Source organism: Pungitius pungitius, chromosome 12, assembly GCF_949316345.1.
Source record: "Pungitius pungitius chromosome 12, fPunPun2.1, whole genome shotgun sequence".
Classification (NCBI taxonomy): Eukaryota; Metazoa; Chordata; class Actinopteri; order Perciformes; family Gasterosteidae; genus Pungitius; species Pungitius pungitius.
In genome coordinates this window covers 7,705,108-7,722,997 of record NC_084911.1, presented here as the reverse complement: position 1 = coordinate 7,722,997, position 17,890 = coordinate 7,705,108, and the positions used below count along the sequence as shown (strand labels likewise).

Genomic DNA, 17,890 nt, shown 5'->3' with positions numbered 1-17,890 from the left:
TTCCATACATAATTTACATGAATTGTCTTTTGTCAATTCATCTAATTTTCTCCAAAAGTAGAGTTTAGGTAAAACTCGACAATTAGCTCTGTGTGATACAAAAATCACTGTACAAAAAATGTCGGGTATATATTAAAAGAAAATCAAAATGTGTCCAGTCGGATGAGGTGCAGTGGTGGGTGGCAGAGAAAAGGTTCACCGGAGTTGATGTGAGGAAAGAGACGTCATCTGTAAATGTGCCTCAAGTTTCAACACAAAGCTATGGTACCTGATTGTGTTTACACTGCCACTGATTTATTAAGGTTAGCTCTATTCCTATATTACTTGGCAAGTAATGAATAAACAATATTCAATGTCCAGTTTGTTTCTTTAACCGTGCTGTATACAGGCAAAGGAGGGGGACAAGGGGGGGGGGGGACGGGGGGTCGATAGTGTGGACACATGCGTCTTTTCAATAGTCGGTGGTAATAATTGATCTGTGACCTCATGGTCCGAGAAGCCAGAAGAAAAACTACTGTTCCCAGTGGCACAACATGCATGTACCAGTTTTCGGTTTGATTTTGCACTGGTTTAAGGAAAACAACCAGACCAGCTGCCACTGATTCATTCATAAATTAGATTATCTGTGTCACATTGCAACAATCTTCTGTATTCTGTAAATATTGGATGATCTTCTGACAACTAGAGACAATACCGTATCAAACGGGATGTTCAATAACATTAATTAATACGGTTTCATAATAAAAAATGAATGGCACTAGACAATTGCATATTTCTCAGTGTTTTGTTTTTATTGCAAACAATATAATACAAAAGATAAGCTTTTAAGACAATGCAATTTACCTACGGGAACTGCATTAGGAGATGACAAGACGAGAACTAATGATACAGAATACCAAATGAGGAAAAAACAAAAAGTATCCTGTTGATTCCAGCAAATTCTTTACAAAAACAGCTGCAGCTTCCATATCCATTAATTAATTTGTTAGAAAAAAAAAGCAAACTTCCAGTTTTTCTGTTTTTAGAGAAAGACTCAATGTGTAATTATAAGTATTCTGTACATAACTAGAAACTTTAACATGGAAACATTTACAAATGATAAATAAACAAATTTGTACCACATGACAGCAAACTACTGAAAAAAACGTAATCTCAGTTAGCTGCTGCTGAATTAAAAAGATAATTGCAAATAGTTATTCTCAAATAAAATTAATGCTAAAGAATAAATTAAGAAAAAGGTTAGAAAAAAGGATGGGGCTGTAGGAGTGAAAGAAGCACGCCAGACTCAGACCTGCTGGCTGCTGAGGAGAGTCAGGTCAAAGGTCACTTCCTGCATCTCCTCCAGCAGGAAGTCAGAACTACGCCGTGGTTTCAACACTGCGATGCCAGTGGAAGAAGCCTCCGGAGGCACCAATGGTATCAAGTACCCAGATAAAAGCAAGCGTTGCTCAGTTACATCTAGCAACACATTAAGGCCCCTAGTAGAATTAAATGGCACCTGCTATAACGTTTCCAACACAACAATTGGAGCTAAATTCACCGATGACACGGTCATATCATGGCCAAAAATTCAAATCCATTTCGAACCTGCGTTGCTCAATTCTTGTATCTCATGGAAATTACATAACATATGTACAGTTCAAAAATCCAAAGCAGAATGTCGGCCGATGGCATTATAAGTAGGCAGTGTCAGTGAACTGATGGCTCTCATTTGTGTACAAGAAATAGAGAAATAAGGCCACTGGGGGTATTTTACCCGGCATTCCCGCAACTTTAGATGAATTAAACCCTCAAATAGAAATGATGACACTGGGTATAATGATGATGATGGTGATGATGACAAGAGAAAAACACATACACAGTACATACTAAAATATATATAACCAGTATGTCCTCACAGAGGATTTAACATTATATCTAAAAAAATATAATCACAATTGCAACCGATACAAAAGGCACTGTCGTGAGCCAATCCAAAGATATATTTTCAGTACTATCAAAAAAGTCCTTATTATGTTTTTTTTTTATGTGTCCTGTGTGTCTCAGGCTGGCACGGACGCCACGGGGTGGAGAAAAAGAAAAAAAAGAAGAAGAAAAGTCTATGGATGCGAAGGATGTTGTGTGCAGTCAATGCTGAGGGGCCACCTCCTTCAAGGCCTGGAGAGCTGTGTGTAGATGGGCTGCTGCTCCCAGTGCTGCGGACTCTGGGTCTGCGGCACGGACGGCACCCCGGCGGTGTCGGCGATCGGGGTGTACATCGGCCTCTGGCTGGGGCTCATGTAGCCGAAGGGGGAATACAGGCCGGAGCCCTGGCCGGCCGCGTGGCTGTAGTAGGAGTTGGCGCCGCCTTGGTGCTCTGAATAGTCATACTGCGCTCTTGTGATTGAGGGGTAGGAGGTGGTGCTGTAGTGCTGCAGGTTGAAGGACCCGTAGGTGACGTGCTGTGGGGAGCCCTGCTGCTCGCTGTAGTGGCTGGGGCTCAGCTGCTCGGTCTTGATCTGGGTGGTTCTCTGTTGACCCTGCTGGCCTTGCTCTCCTCCTCCGCCCAGCGTGGTCAAAGAGTGCTGCTGCTGCTGCTGCTGCTTGGACATCCAGCCGTGGGCCCCGACGGTGGCCGCATGGCCCACCGAGGAGGCGCCGATGCCGTAGCTGCTCGTGTAGCCCCCCTGGGCTGCTCCCGTCACTCCGAGGTGGCTGTGAGGTGGCAGGTACTGGTCGAACTCGTCGACGTCGAAGCTGCCCATGTTGGAGATGACCTCGCTGCTCAGCTCGCCAATGTCCACAGCTCCAAAGTCGATGTTGAGCTGGCGACTGGTGCCCTCCTGCACGGGGCGACCCTCTCGCTTCAGGTCAGCCTTGCCGGAGGGCAGGTCTGTCTTGGGGGTCGTTGGGGGTGTTGGGGGGCCCTGGGACGGACCTGGGATGGAGGAAAGACAGGGTTAGCCTTGAAATAGAAAGTACCCGCGGCGAGGGCCTGGTGGATTGAAATGCCAGTGTGTTTGCAAATGGTTTCAGGAGGAGGTTTTGTTGACACTGTGCCGACAGATACCAGCACGATGGCTTGTAAAACACTAATCATTAAGCACAAATCATTAACCGGTGTCTGTTCAAGGCCCCAACAGCTTCTGAATATTGGATTTCCACCAGCAGCGCCACACTGAGTAATGTTTTGTAAAAACTATACCAGCAAAATGCGTCCTTTATTTCCCACATTAAATCCTTCTTCTTACCCGAATGCTCTCCTGGAGAATGCACCTCGCCAGAACTCGAAGCCGGAGAATCGACCTGCTGCAGAGCCTTGAAGATCGCGTTTGGAGAGATGTGGGTTTGCTCGCCGTCCTCGGGGTCGTTTTGCCCGTTCTTGACGGACTTTCTCCGCCTCGGCTGATATTTGTAGTCGGGGTGGTCCTTCTTATGCTGAACTCTCAAACGCTCAGCTTCTTCCACAAACGGGCGCTTCTCCGCTTCGTTGAGCAATCTGAAAATATGACAGATAATTGTACATTCACATTAAAACGCGTTCAAGCACAACACACGTTATGTTAACTGGTTTGATGTTCAAGAAAAGCAGCTGAAATAAAAGTTTGCCCAGTCTAATCCGAAACCACATGTAACTACTCTAATGGCATAACAAGACGTGCATATTAAGTCACAAATAACTAGTCGGTCTTTTAGAGTAATGTCATTTAGAAAAAAACCCTAGTCGAATTACAAAATTCAAGCAGCCGTACGTGAAACAGCAGGCAAAGCGGTGCATCGCGTCGGAGGAATAGTGCGCTGCGCACAGCCGCGCGTAAATGCGCGCACGCTACTGCAAACGCAAAGCAAACTTACCTCCAGAGTTTTCCCAGAGTTTTGCTGAGTTCGGCATTGTGCAAATGCGGGTATTGATCGGCCAGCTTCCTCCTCGCGGCTTGAGCCCAGACCATGAACGCATTCATGGGTCTCTTGACGTGAGGTTTACTTTTACTCGAGCCGTTGACGCGCACCGGCATGGGCACCAGAGTCCAGTCGTAGCCCTTCAACACCTGGGACACCGCGTCTCTGATGCACACGGGGAACTTTTCTTCTTCGCCTTCTCTCTTGTAGTCTGCACCCAGGAGGAGGTGGTTGTCGGACGGCCGGGTGTTCTCCGTGTCCGAACCGGACCCGGACGGGCACGGCGAGCCTGCGGAGTCCTCAGACATGCTGGGACTGGGAGCGTCGGAGTGACACTTCTCCTGTTCTTCTGTCATCTTCAGGTAAGGGTCGAGGAGATTCATGCGAAAAATGTAAAGAAAAACTTCTCGCAGTAAAAAAAAAAAGAGGAGGAAATCCTTCTTTCTAAATCCGAGTGATGTGCCCAAAGACTGCAGTGACAGCCTCTATCAGGGCGCACGGCTTGACGGGCAAACGTGAATCCTTTAAAAATAAATGTCAAAAAAATGTAAAAATGTCAAAAAATAAAAGTTTTTGACGATCCTTCGACTTTCACAAGCGAAGGAGGGGGAATCGCAAGTGTTCTCTTTCTGGTGCTCGGCTTTGCAACTGTGACTTAAGAAGACATGTGGCTGAGGAGTGTGTTCTCTCGGAGGGTCGCTGAAGAGTCTAGAGACGCAGGAGGCGAAGCCTGGATTTATGTTTGACGGCCACGAACTGATTGGGGGAAACTTTTGGTGGGCGGAGACGTAATGTGACTCCGCTCTGAAGGATTGACGCAGTCAACAACAGCGAAACCACAGTCACAGTAGAGATGAGGTGTTTTTCCCTTATAAACCCGGGTTTCATTGACATTTTAGGTAGGATGAAAAGTTACAACTTAAATTGGTAAAATCTTAAAAGCAGGGCTATAATTACAAGTCACAACTTGAGATGTTACAATGATGTTTGGGATTTTATTATTACAGTGAAATACAAGATAAAAAAAGAATACGTTCCTCTGCATTTGCTTTGATAATAGACGCGAAGACATTATACTTTAATGTAAGAGGCGTGTATTAGAATAGTTCTTGTGCTTTTTTTTCTTTTATTTAAATCAAGCAGGAACTACGGGTTAGCTTGCAGAATTTGTAAAACGTGTCCCCAGATTGACAAGTCACTTGCGTTGCCGACAAAAAGTCGAGCCTGAATCTCAAAGTTGGGGTTTCAGGGTAAGTCGAAATGAGATATGATCAATTGTAAACCTGTTTCTCTATTCTACATTCGAGTTGTTGCCATTTGAAAAAATTGGGGGCAATTTTAATAGTATGTTGTTTTGCTCTTTCTCTTCTTTTGGAATAATGCGGCCACTGAGACGGTCCAGTGTGCGAGGAGCTGCTGCTCAGCCGCATCCCCGTCGCCTCTCAGGTCGGTGCAGTGACCACGTGGACCAAGAGGGGGCGACAGCAGTCCAGCAACTGTGCAGGGCGCCAACCATTCACACTCTGTAACAGGGTGATACAAACATATTGTTATTCCGGTAGATGGTTTATGAGTGACATGTGGCTTTCAAACATTGTCTTATTTTGAAGAATGAACCAGTGACATCCGCTATAGCTCATTCTTTACGTTTATTGTTGAAGTTTAGAACAGTTGAAGATGACGTTTTTGATTCTTGATATAGATTACTGCTGATTCAATGATTGGTGATTTGCAACTGTATGCAATTCCATTATCTTTTGTTGTGACAATATAAATCTAGAGGAATAATATCAGTAATAACACTATTAACAATGATAACATTGATTCATTAATCATAATCATAATAATTATAAGTGTGTTGAGATATTAAATATGATAGGTCTCTTAGTTGATTTAAGGTTTTCCTCGGTTGATGCAAACATTTAAATATGTCTGTGAAGAAGCGAATCAAAACAAACATGCCTCAACCCTTGAATCTACTTTGCTGGATTTGTTCCAACACTTGTTTTGCAGCACAAAGGACACTTTGTTGAGAGAGTTCAGTCCCCATAATCCATGCTTACCATTTTATAAACCAAATCCGACTGCTGTTTGTTATGTGTCGACATTTAGTCATGAAAACTTTCAAATGTTTTCTATTTTTATCACAAACTTTAATAATCAAGGAGTCCAAAGTAAAGCACCTTTGTTAGTGAAGTACTGTACATCTGTAATGACTATGCATATAATATCACCCACACATTGAATGGGGCTGATAAGAACATACAATACTTTAAATATATGTATTTGAAATAAGACATATCATTCTGTCGTAGAATACTTCGGTAATAGTGTGTCGGCAGTAAGAGCCTTTTATTGCTGGGTTAACATTTTGTCATGAATGTCATCTTTCTTTTTCAAAGAGGGCAGTGGGTCAAGGTTTGCTGTGAAAGACTTCCAGCCCATCTTGACCCTGACATGTTCATTAAAAACGTGCCTGTCAGATGTACTTGTTCCACTCCATGTCCTGCATACAACCAAAATACAACACAAAACTGTTCTTCAAAAAGCGAATGCTGGTGTGAAACAAAATGGATTTGAAAAAAGAAAGGATTGTTTGAGTTGTTTTTGTTTCACGGGAAGTTAATAGTTATAATTATGTTGATTTTGTAAAATAAACTTCAGTAAAGTAACTTGATCCTCTGTACTTGTTATGAAACCCTTGATCTATTTCCCGCAATGTAGTTAAAACCCTGTGAATTCTCTCTCAAGGTTTCAGCTCACTTCACGCACCGATAGGCTTCTGCCACTCTCTTCCTCTTGCTTTGTACAAACCAACCCACCATATGTCATTAGAGCGTAAATATTTGTCATTTTCCGTTTTTTGAGCCGAGCTGCTGCCATTTGAGATGGCTGGTTTCGACACGCACAGGAGGAAACCCATGTGATGGCTAACACAGAGGCATCGGAGATGCGGTCGGTCATGTTTGCGGCCCCCACAGTGCTAACAGCAGAAGGTTTGAGGTGCCCCGTAGAATGGGGATGGGGAGGGGCCTGGTGGTGGTGGGGGGCGGAGGGGGGGACGCAGGTCTTCAGTCGGCCCGGGCTCGCAGCTTAAATGGAATACCCGCCTGCAGGCCCGGCAGGTCTTGGGAAACTTCTCAGCTTGACTTCGAGCCGTGGCGTCAAAAGTTTGAGTCAAACACTGAGGGTAAACTGCCAAGTCATGTCTTCCACCCTCTCCTAGCGCTCTCAGATTCCACCGTTAACGTTTGAGCAGGCCGCCTCTCTTTTGAAAACGTGTTGCTGCGTTGCCTTTGAAGAATGCTTTCAAAAACAATTCGATCAAAAGAAGCAGCGCAGACTGCGGTGCATTTTGTAATTCTTTGAAGGGACGGTTTGATTCATTTCCGTGTGCAGGAACGTATAATATTTTAAAGGGAACCTTAATTCACCAATCTAAATGGTTGTGGGAGAACTTTTAAAATGCCCAGATCCATCAGATTCATGTTGCAATAGCATTGAAATCCTTCGTTTGAATCATCTCGCACCCGCAAGAGACGGAAAGGAACGACTTCCCCGATTGACAAACACTGCGGCCGAGTGACGCAGTAGAGGCTGAGGTGGCTTCAGCCGCTCACAACAGACGTAACACCTGTCTGAGACTTTCCGCAACCAGTGCCAACTGCCCGAGACATGGCAGAGGACTGCGACAGGAAGAACCAAGATAATCCCGCCGGAGAGAGGTGTCTGAACTTCTGCTTTCTACTGCTTTTTTCCACTGTTTGATCTTATCAAAAATGTGCCCTTATTAATTGACCTGGCAGTTGCCACCCTCCATCGGCAGGTCAGATAACACATCCGATAGCTCAGCGACGCCACCAAGGAAGTCCGATTGGGAAACAAAATGATGGCCAGTGTGGTGTGATCACTTCTGCTGCACACTTGTTAAATAATCATCATCAAAAAACAACATTTCTTGTGATGTATTTTGTTTCTTGTTCATTCAAATTTTGATGAGCTGCTTGCATGAAATCCCAATACATGTATCACCCTACAACCTTTCTAACAGCAAAAGCTTTAATAGCACATCCAATATTGAGGTCTGTTGAGTGACAGGGCGGTAGCCTCTGTGCCTTCAGGTGAAGTGACCTCTAAGTCAGTTCAAATGACCAAGAGGTCAGATGAAAGCATTGCAGTATCTCTCGCAGGTCACTTTCCTCCAAAAATAGAGCTCGACTTGTAATTATGTCCCAACAACAATGGCTAATTCTCGGAGTGCTGACGAAATGTCGTGACGTTACCGAAAGGTCTTCTCACAGGAATAGATCAATCTCACTGTTGCAATTGAAAAGTTGATTTCATAAGCAGCAAACACAAAATGGATCAATTGAATGCTCGGTTCGGTGTGAGCAGTCGTATCTCAGGGGAGCTACTGTAAAACTAGTAAAACTTTCCCTTCTTTTTCTAGCTTCTCACACAGATTCCAACCACATTTATTTTTTCTAGAGCAGAAAAACCTTGTGTGAACAGAGTCTGGACCATGAGACGTGTTATGTGGTCGAAAAAGCAAATAAGCTTCTTTTACTCACCATTACCAAGATCATGAATATTCATTTTTTAACCCTCAAATGTGGCATTACATCATTTGTTGTCATGACATTTTGGAAAATGTACTTTACGATGATGCAGTGGCTGAAACTTGAGGCCACAGAGACAGCTGTCCTGCAGAATATTCCAGTTGTTAACCAATTGTTAACAAACAGCCTTCCTACTACTGTAATCATAACAGATTGAATAGCAAATGTCTCGGACTAAAATCCATTTGCTTCTCAATTATGTTTCTTCGTACTTGACCATCGAGCATTGTGCGTGATTCTGGCACGGCCGTGTTTGGCGGCATTTAGTGCCGAGTCAGCACTACAGCAGTTCCCTGGAGCAGCGGCACATGAAAAGTCCCATCCGCGGCTCTGGATGATGTCAGTGTGGCACCTCTGGCTGCACACAGAGACACCTTTCACAAAGAACCTGTATATGTGCTCGCGCCCGGGTCGACGTAATGGAATGTTCAACCCGCCTCCCCGCTTACCTGTGTCTATGATCAGGTGAAAATGACTCGCCTGCATATCGTAAGATTAAAAAAAATAATGTGTTTCAATGATTCCACTTCTCATTCCCGTCATTTTCTCTTGTTTCAATCCTCATTTCTCAAAGGGATGTTTTTAGCTCTGAACATGGTCATTGACTATCTTAATTAAATTGAAACATTTACAATTTCAACACATTTAAATACTTCCGTTAAGAAAACACCCACATTGCACTATTTCACAAATCCCGGGTGTCAGGTTTTTTGTCACATTTCTACCCCCCGTTCTCTCGTTTCATAGTCCTCCCACCTTTACCAGGTCCTTTCAGCGGGGCTCATTAGTTGAGTCGGCCGATGAAAACGGCCATTCTTTCTACACAGTCATTGTGATACTAGAAATACGGAGTTAATGAAAAAGTGATGATAACCTTCCAGAGGATAACACCTGCTTCAGAGCCAGTACCCAAACCTACGCTGAATGCTCACAAATGGATGGCCTACTTCCTCTAGCTCCTAAGAAGTGACCTCGGCTATACCTTCGAAATCACTTGTTTCACAGGAAATCTTGTGTGGTCGGGGCGATCTAGTCATCTTAGGTGTTTCCACTGGGGATTTCAGTATTGGACCGCAGCAATGAGATTAATACGTTTCAGAAAGGGGCAAGGGTGGAGCGAACAATGGCATACCTCAACGGATTTAAACAGTGTCTTATTACAGTGGGCAAAGCTGTCTATGTAAAGTCCACATTAGAGTAGAAAATGATCTCTTTCTGTGTGTGTTTTTATCTGATCTGTATTCTGTAATCATTTTAATAGTGGGATCTTTTTTTTTAAAGGAATTGTGATATTCCTTAACGTCTTGAAAGAAAAGTTGAGATAACAGCAGTGGGGACTTTGTCTTTACTCTCGCCGGCCTTATATGTTTTCATATCTTTAATTGCTCTTTTCTAAGCAGTGTTATGGTCACTTTTCAGCATACTCCGGGGCCAGACGTGTAGACAGGGAGATACGTTAGGCGTAATGTGTGCCAAGGATAACACAGCGCTCAGGTCTGTGTGTGTGTGTGTGTGTGTGTCTCTCCTGTTCGGATGCTCCTGTGTTCAGGCTGGCTCGACCACAGCGGGGAAGCTCCATTTAATTGGAGTGGCCCAGCGGTGGTGGCCCCAAACCTTCGGGAGCCAAGATGGTGCATTCTAATATTACGCTCAAAGGAAACCGTCCCCCACTATTTCCTCAGATCTAATATTTGAGCAGCTTGGCTACCATTCTTGGTGGGGGAAAGAAAACTGTAACTGGATTTGCTGTGGACCTCAGTGGTGTCCTGTCTGTGTTCGCTCGCTGCGTCCTGACACTGTGTGCTACGTTTACCACAGGTTAGGCATCACGAATAGAGGACTGCTTAAAGGAGGAGTCAACTTAAACCACAGCATGATTAAGGTGTCATGGCATTTTTATCGGAAAAAATGTCCGCATCGAAGCTATGAGGCTCAGACCACATGTATGTTTCTTTTCATTCACTTCAATGACAGAACCACAGAATGGAGAGGTCTAGCTCCAAAAAAACGGTGGTTTTGCAGCAAAAGAGTCGAACCGCACTCACTGTTTGCCGCAACACAATCATTGCGCAAATGTAAACGTCCTTGTCCTTTCAAAGTTCTGTGTAGTGTTTTGCCTTGTGATAAACCTAATAATCATTCAAACTGGAATGCATTTCCTCTTGATGATATTTCTAAAACACCCAAATAGGCGGCTATTTTGGGCTCTGGAACTATGTTCACGTCGACTCCTCTCGATTTAACGTAGACTTTGAGTAGTGACTCGGGGTGCGTGGCTTCAGATGTCATCGGCGAGAGCAGATGGCGGCTCTTACTTTTGAGCCTACAGGAAGTACACAGAGATGTATTTACACAAAGATGAGGTGTAGTTCCATTCCCACAGCTCGGGCTCAGGCTGGGCCACAAACAGCCTCTGACTCGTCAAACAGGTTATCAGGAAGCCGTGACCCTCTTATCGCACCGCCGCGCACACGCTGTAATTAAAAATCTAGAGTTACCCAGCGCCTACACCTCAGCGCACTCCTGTGGCCTTAAACTGTGGCTCCAGCGCACCTTTGGTTCAGTTGAAGTTGCTCACTGAGGCCTAACTCTTTAATGGTGGGTGTCTATACAGAAAGGACGTGCAGATGGCATACCTGGAGACGTTGCCGGTGAAGTCCTTTGGGTGTGGGGTGGAGGGAGGGAGGAGGGGGGGGGGGGGGGGGGTTTGGTCAGTGAGCCCGATCCAAGTCTCTCGGATCGCCACTTAAAGCTGTGCATGGAACAGGAAGGAAAAGGAACACCTCTGCATGGTTCTCACCAGCCTAAAGATCACAAGCCAAGGGAGGGAGGGAGGGAGGGAGGATGGGGGGGGAGGATACAAGACGCCTGCAGCTCGACTGAGGGCCTTCATTTGCAGTTGAAGGCGAAGGCTAATGGCGAGGAGAAACAACAACGTGGGAGCATGGCGAATGGAGAATATGAGATGGAGGGGAGAGCAGCATTTCACTTGAGCTGAGGCAAGACAATTTAAGTATCAGAATCGTGATAATAAACACTGACGTTTGGCCTCGAGTTTTGCATTTGGCTCTTAAAGTTTCTTAGTTAGTTTCTTTGAGGTAACCACCTGGACCAACAGAATGTAATATCCTGCATGTTAACACTTCAAACTACTTTAATACACCAAGGAGCCAAAGTGTATGTGAGGTTTAAGGTCAAAATGATGTAGGTGTGACTAGGGACAAACACAGGAACTACGGGATTCTGCATTCATTTACTGTCGACAACAGCATGTAGTTCCATTTGAGCTTCGTTCAAATCAACCATCAAAAGTCTCAGTTAGGAAACTCAAATCTCTGTATTTCTACAACCTTAATACAACCACACTGATCTAAGAAGTAGTTTAGTGGAAAAAACCTTAGCTCCAGGCTTCTTTAAGTTACTGTAAAGAAAATGTATCACGAGACAACATCCCGATGAAAGTTGTTGATTTGTTATGGCAACCATTTTATTTTCTTAACATTCACCGCCGCCATGAATATTTATCAGCTGAGAGTCAATATAATCGTTTTTCTGTACTAGCCTGGCATCCCGTCGTGTGCAGGGTGAAATCTGGACTCCATCAGGTCCAGAGTAGTGCCTCACTCCAAATCCAGTCTGCTCCAAAAGTGAGTGACTTCTACTTCATATGAGACCTTCATGGTATTGGACATTAACAGGCTTACAATCCGTCCGAAGGACTCCACAGTGTTAACGATCGGCCGTTTGAGTGTAGCCTGCTAGTTGAAGGTCAGATGTTGGCCTGCAGGCTGTAACAGATATGATGGATCTCAGGGCCTTATTCCAAACATTGAGGTTTAGCGGATCCACAGGGTGCCAATGTGGGTTAAACCTGCTTTCACATATTGGGAGGGACTGCAAACACAGTGCCAATTACATAATAATGACCTCATGCATGAATAACCACTCAACATGACAGCCAGTCTTTTTCTTGGTTATTATCACTTTGGGGGTTAGGGTTTGGGATTACTGTACTGTCAATTGGTTAAATGGGGGCACAAGTGCCTCATATGGTGGTGCAGGAGAACTCTGCAGACGCAAGGTAACACTTTTAGTCTTCTTCTAACAGTAAAAGTAGTTTTTTATTTTTAATGAAACCTCTACATTAAGGTGGAGCTCAGCCCAAAAAGTCCAGTCACATAGGGAACGTTCTGTGTTTATCTTGGTTCATGTTTAGAGTAGAAACTCATGAAATATACAAATTAGGAACAACGCAAAAGAGCCATCTCAATGCATTAATAAGAAAAATCATGTTTACATAATAATTTCTTTAATGCCATATGGAAGCCCAAAAATGTATCATATATGATTTGACTTTTACACAAAATAAGATGATATCTATGGCCTATAAACGGTTGATGAAATCATGATATACAGTATATTTTCAGTTATGTTGACTTTCACAGAAAGGACTTGGACTACAAGTCTGCAAAAGAAAACAGACACAGACCAACGTCTCAGTCCCTGTCCGTGCCAGCTCTGTGAGCCAAGAACAGGGGAAACAAATCAGGGCACAGAACAACGATGAGGTCCTCGAGGCTGGAGCACACAGCAGCCAGATGAAGTTTACTTAACTGATCCCACCATAAAATCCAGAGTTTGATTAGCGAGGCCGCCTGAAGCATTCACATTAGCCAAAGGAAGCCTAATCATCATCATCATCATCATCATCATCATTGCTGGACTCTTCAACTCCCCTCCCTCTTGCGCTGGACTCAGTACACCAGGACCATTTCTTTTTTGTCCTGGCAGCATCACCATACAACTCATGTAGTGTCCTCACCAAATCAATGTCACAAAAAAAAATAGCTTTGCCTCCAACGTTCTGCACAACCTCGTTGCTGTTCTCCTCCTCCTCCCCCCCCCCCCCCCCCCGCCGCCTTAAAGCTGTCGACGTCGGCTGCTGTTCCCCCTGAGGGAGAATTCACTGCCAGTCACTCAGCCAGACAATTGGCCCTATCATGCTGCCACACGGTCTCTGCAACGCTCAACAGCCGATCACCATTTTACAGTTGTCTTGCAAATGATTGCTTGTCCTTTGCAAAATGTGAGGGCTTGCATATGAGCGAGTACATTGGACTAAAACCAGCAGCAGATGTGTGCGCACAGGCTGTCTTGCTGAGACGGACGGGTCAGTGAAGTTACCACCTGAGACTTCAAGACATCCACTAACATGGGGTTTTGTTTTCAACCGCCTATGGCCACTCGTGCTTGTTGGCCAGTGTATTATAAACTGACATCTTGAGAAATAAAGTCCGAGGCAACTAGGGTAGAACCCAAGTTGTGAGAAATGCAAATTTTCCTGTCTGTTTTGTTCTCTTTGATGCTAATTGGAGGTGTGTTTTTTCCCTTTCCAGCTTCTGGTGATTTTTTCAGCGGGATGCCTATTCCTCACTCCAGCATGAGATCACCCTCCCCGCTGCTTAAGGGCTCACAACTTCTGACATGAGCTCTGGATGTTGGCATTGGATGTTCATTTGGCGAAGCTGAATTGTCTAATATTAACGTTATGGTCTGACAGCCATCACAACGACACTAAGGCAGGTTGTAATCATGTTACTTTACAGATTCTTAGTAAGGGGATTTTTAAGGACAGTCATTTAGCTCACACTCCCCTACAGCCAACCGGAGTGGTCAGAACAGGCCTCGGTAGCTAATTTCTTTGTCCAACATCCTCCACCAACCTCCCATCCTTTGCCTCAGCAGCCACTTATTTTCAATCTGTTAGTTGCCTTCATAAAATGTGCAAAAAATCAAGTGGCTCATTCCAGTGGCACAGCTAAGCCGGGAGAGTTCATGTGAGGACAGCTTCTTGTATTCCGCCTTGTTTGGAGAAGGTATCGTGCGGACTAGAAAACATAAGGAACAATCAGAATATTAAAGCTAAAAACTACTAGAATAGAAGGTACACACATTTTCTGATGTGTTCTGCTGCAGAGATGTCTAATTACATGCCCTGAAAGGAATATTTATTACAACTTTATGCATTAGAGGACTTTATTTTATGAGGATTCTAAGCTTCCTAGGGGTAACTATTAGCTTTATTGTAGGGTACTTTTTATTTTCGCTTTTACCACCAACAATTCATTCCTTTACCCCTGGTAATACCATTATATTGTGTTTCTGCTTTCTTAATCTTTTCATTATCTAACTATACTTTGTGGAATCAGCGTAGAGCGGCAGACAAAGAGACGCTCCGGCTTTGCAGCTTTTACACCCCTTTCTCAGCTAATTTTCGGCCTCGCAGGCATCCTCATTCAGAGAGGTTTGAGCTGTAATGCATGTGCTTGGCAGTCATTTCTCTGTTTGCTTCCAGATGTTGCTTGGCTGAAGCACCGCACACTTGTCAAATGAAACCTGGTGACGTTTCAGTGGCAATTACGCTCTTTGTGCTCATGTGGAACTACACACACGTGAATGTGCGCAGGCACACACACCCACCCACCCACACTCGGGAAGAGATCCGCCAACAAATCTTCATTTGCCAGGAAGTAATTGTTTCCATGTAGCTTTACAAGATGCAAAGATCAACAGAATTGGCTAAATGCAGATTGAACGCAGTTACACTGTATAAAACATGTAGGGTAAGTGTGTTGTATATATAACATTTCATTGGATGTCTTGCCTGAGTTGATGCTGCACTTCTGCAAAATGATTTGAGGATAATGTAATGTTCGAGTCATGGTCAATTACTGAAGTTTGATTGTGTCAGTAGTTTCTTTTTTTTCCATTTGAGCTGTCATGGAAAGATGGAAGCAGCTGCTTGGATTGTCAGCTAACTTTCCTTGGTCCACCCCGTGAGGATTTGGTGTTAGTGGCAGAGGAAACGTTTGTAGTGAAAACACAGAAGAGAGCGGGTCGAGGGGCGGGTTGGTCTGATATCCGACCAATCAGCACAAGAAGCGTCTTTTGCAGCATATGTCCTTTGACCTCTGATGTTCTTCAAACATATTTCCAAACACAAATTTCCCATTCAAAGCAATCACAGTACAAATTTCATCGCGACATCTTTAAATCAATTTAGCGTAACACAGAGATTAAGATTGAGCCCTGAGGTGGTTTTATGGCTCTTGGTTTTATGAGAGAAAGGCGGGATGGTGGAGGTGAGGGCGAGCCAGCTCCTCTAACAGGCACTTAGGGGTTTGAAGGCTGCTGAGGAGCTACTTGAGAAGTTGTGTCATTTTAAGGCTGGAATTTTAAAGTTCCATCCAGGACCACAGCTGTGTTTCAGGCTGACTGGGCTGCCAGATAGAAATGTGAGTCACACGGATGATGCCGTCCTGCTGTCTTGTAGGACAGAGCGGGTGTTGGACTGTGGCTGTAGCCTGCGTGTGAAAACCTAAATAAACCTCTTGTGGGTTTCAGGAAGGGAAATACAAACACTTTTCGCCGGGGTGTCAAACACCAGCAAACAATAGGACAGCGTGAAAATAAAGAAATTAATGGATTATTACTTAAACTCATAAAATGTGCCATTTCTGAGCCTGGATTAAGTGGTTTGAAATGTATGCATTGCATTTTATCATTTCTTGTGTTTAAAAAATATATACATTTATATATTTATTTTTATATGACTACATGTTAAATTTAAAAAATAGATAAACAGAATGGCACTGTGATTTATCATTGCATCGAAGGCTGAATGAACACTTGATGCTGCTTATCACAGATGGTGAAAGAATCAGTCACCCTGAACACCTAAAGAGATGCAACGGTCTCACTTAGCACTTGCGTTTCTCAGCACCCCAAGCTTAAAAGGAGAGGGGCTTAAATCCTTCTCTCTTCGTGAGGGGTCGAAGAGGAGCTGCGTTTCAGCACCTCTTCGACCCTCACAGAGAGAAAAGTTATCCTTGAAACTACGACAATGGGTAGAAAAACAAATATATTTGCAATAAAAAGACAGATCGATACAAAGTTAGCATTTTAATATTGTCATCGATGTTTAGAGTATCTCTCTCTTGAGTCGTGTTATGGTGCATAGGACTGACCAATGGACACAGTGTAGAATAGTTGTCCCAGCTGTAAACCACAGCAGCTTAGTGCCTAGTAAGAGTTCAGAGGTTAATGTGCTGCTAGAGGCAATACAAGAAACTGTCCTAATTATAGTCCTGTATATGTAGTCAGGATTGTCGATTGACCCAAGGGACATTTTGGAGTGGATTTGTCATTTTTTCATTTTTGTTATTTTCCTTAGATAGATTGCAGTGCCGCACTTATCAACAGCTCACTATTACACACTGCGTCTCCAAACCTTTTTCTCCTCAAGTGTTTATTAATAAAGTTCTGTAATTAAGGGTAACAACGGACTAATGTTAGAGTTAGAGTATATAAATAAAGAAGGAATAAGCATCTGTTGGTAATTGACCTCGTAGCACAGAGCCCGGCAAAGAGAAGTAACACTTGCTCTCGGGGAAAGCCGGGCCTACAGCGGAGACAATTATCAGAGGCCATGCCCCGTGAGTTCAGCAGCTTTACATGCAGACCACCTCAACTGCTGTGAAATACTGGCCTGACCAGGTCTTCCTGTTCCACACGCCCCCCCGCCCCCACCCCACCTACCCCCTCCTGTGTGAGCACGCACGGCTCAGTGCAAAGCAAGCACAGAGATGCTACGTGTCGGGTTTGCTGTCAGCCAACTGTGTCGAGACGGATTGCGCCCGTGCCCGGCCCTGACGTCTCGGGGAGACTGCGTCTTGCCTTTGGGGACGAGGAGGGAAAGGAAACGCCCCGTGAGACTGTCTCTTCTTAGCGTCCGTGCGCTTGGGCCTGTCCTTAACGGTGTCTCCGGATGCAGCGGTGGGATAGGGCGTGTGGTCCACAAAACTCCCTAAGTCCCTGATACTCAGCAAGGCCTGGCAGTGGTTTAGTCCTGCTTTGGCTAATGCCTGGAGGATTTAACAAAATACCACCGGCAGAAACCTTTACAAAATATCTAAACTGTTACAACACATCTAACCTCACGTCCAACATGATGTCCTACAGTGTACCGAAGCCAACCTTCAATGGGGTTGGATTCTATGGAGCAAAAGACCAAAATGTCCTATGTTTCCACAACCCATTAAGGGTACATTTATAAATAATGGTACGTTTTATGAATCAGAACAGCACTTGTGTTGAGATTGGTGTGTATATAACCTGAGCCAGAAATAGTTTCACAGCAGGTCTCATTCTCGTCCTCGTCAGAAGACTATCCATTAGCAGTGACGTCACCAAGTCTCCCTCACACCCAGCTGAAAGCATCCAGTGCTGGCTCAGGCTGACCGCAGTCTGGCCAGCTTCCTGTCTGACCCTCGTGGGCAACACAAAGAGACGGGCAGCAAACACAAATGCATCCACCTGTTAACACAAGCAGG

The 17,890-nt window shown here is 44.4% G+C and overlaps 1 protein-coding gene across 1 annotated transcript; it reads right to left on the bottom strand.

Annotated features, from left to right (window-relative positions):
• Positions 1-770: 770 nt before the first annotated feature.
• LOC119220351 (transcription factor Sox-9-A-like) lies at positions 771-4,552 on the bottom strand. The gene is made up of 3 exons (XM_037476296.2): positions 3,835-4,552; positions 3,231-3,478; positions 771-2,917 (listed from the first exon to the last, which is right to left on the bottom strand). The coding sequence occupies exons 1-3, from the start codon at positions 4,260-4,262 to the stop codon at positions 2,151-2,153; spliced, it is 1,443 nt and encodes a 480-aa protein (XP_037332193.1). The 5' UTR covers positions 4,263-4,552; the 3' UTR covers positions 771-2,150.
• Positions 4,553-17,890: the final 13,338 nt, after the last annotated feature.

Coding starts and splice junctions, on each gene's coding strand:
- LOC119220351 (XM_037476296.2), bottom strand. CDS start 4,262: ATGAATCTCCTCGACCCTTACCTGAAGATGACAGAAGAACAGGAGAAG. Junction 3,479..3,834: donor ACTCTGGGAAAACTCTGGAG/GTAAGTTTGCTT, acceptor TCATATTTTCAG/ATTGCTCAACGAAGCGGAGA. Junction 2,918..3,230: donor TTCTCCAGGAGAGCATTCGG/GTAAGAAGAAGG, acceptor CCTCCATCCCAG/GTCCGTCCCAGGGCCCCCCA.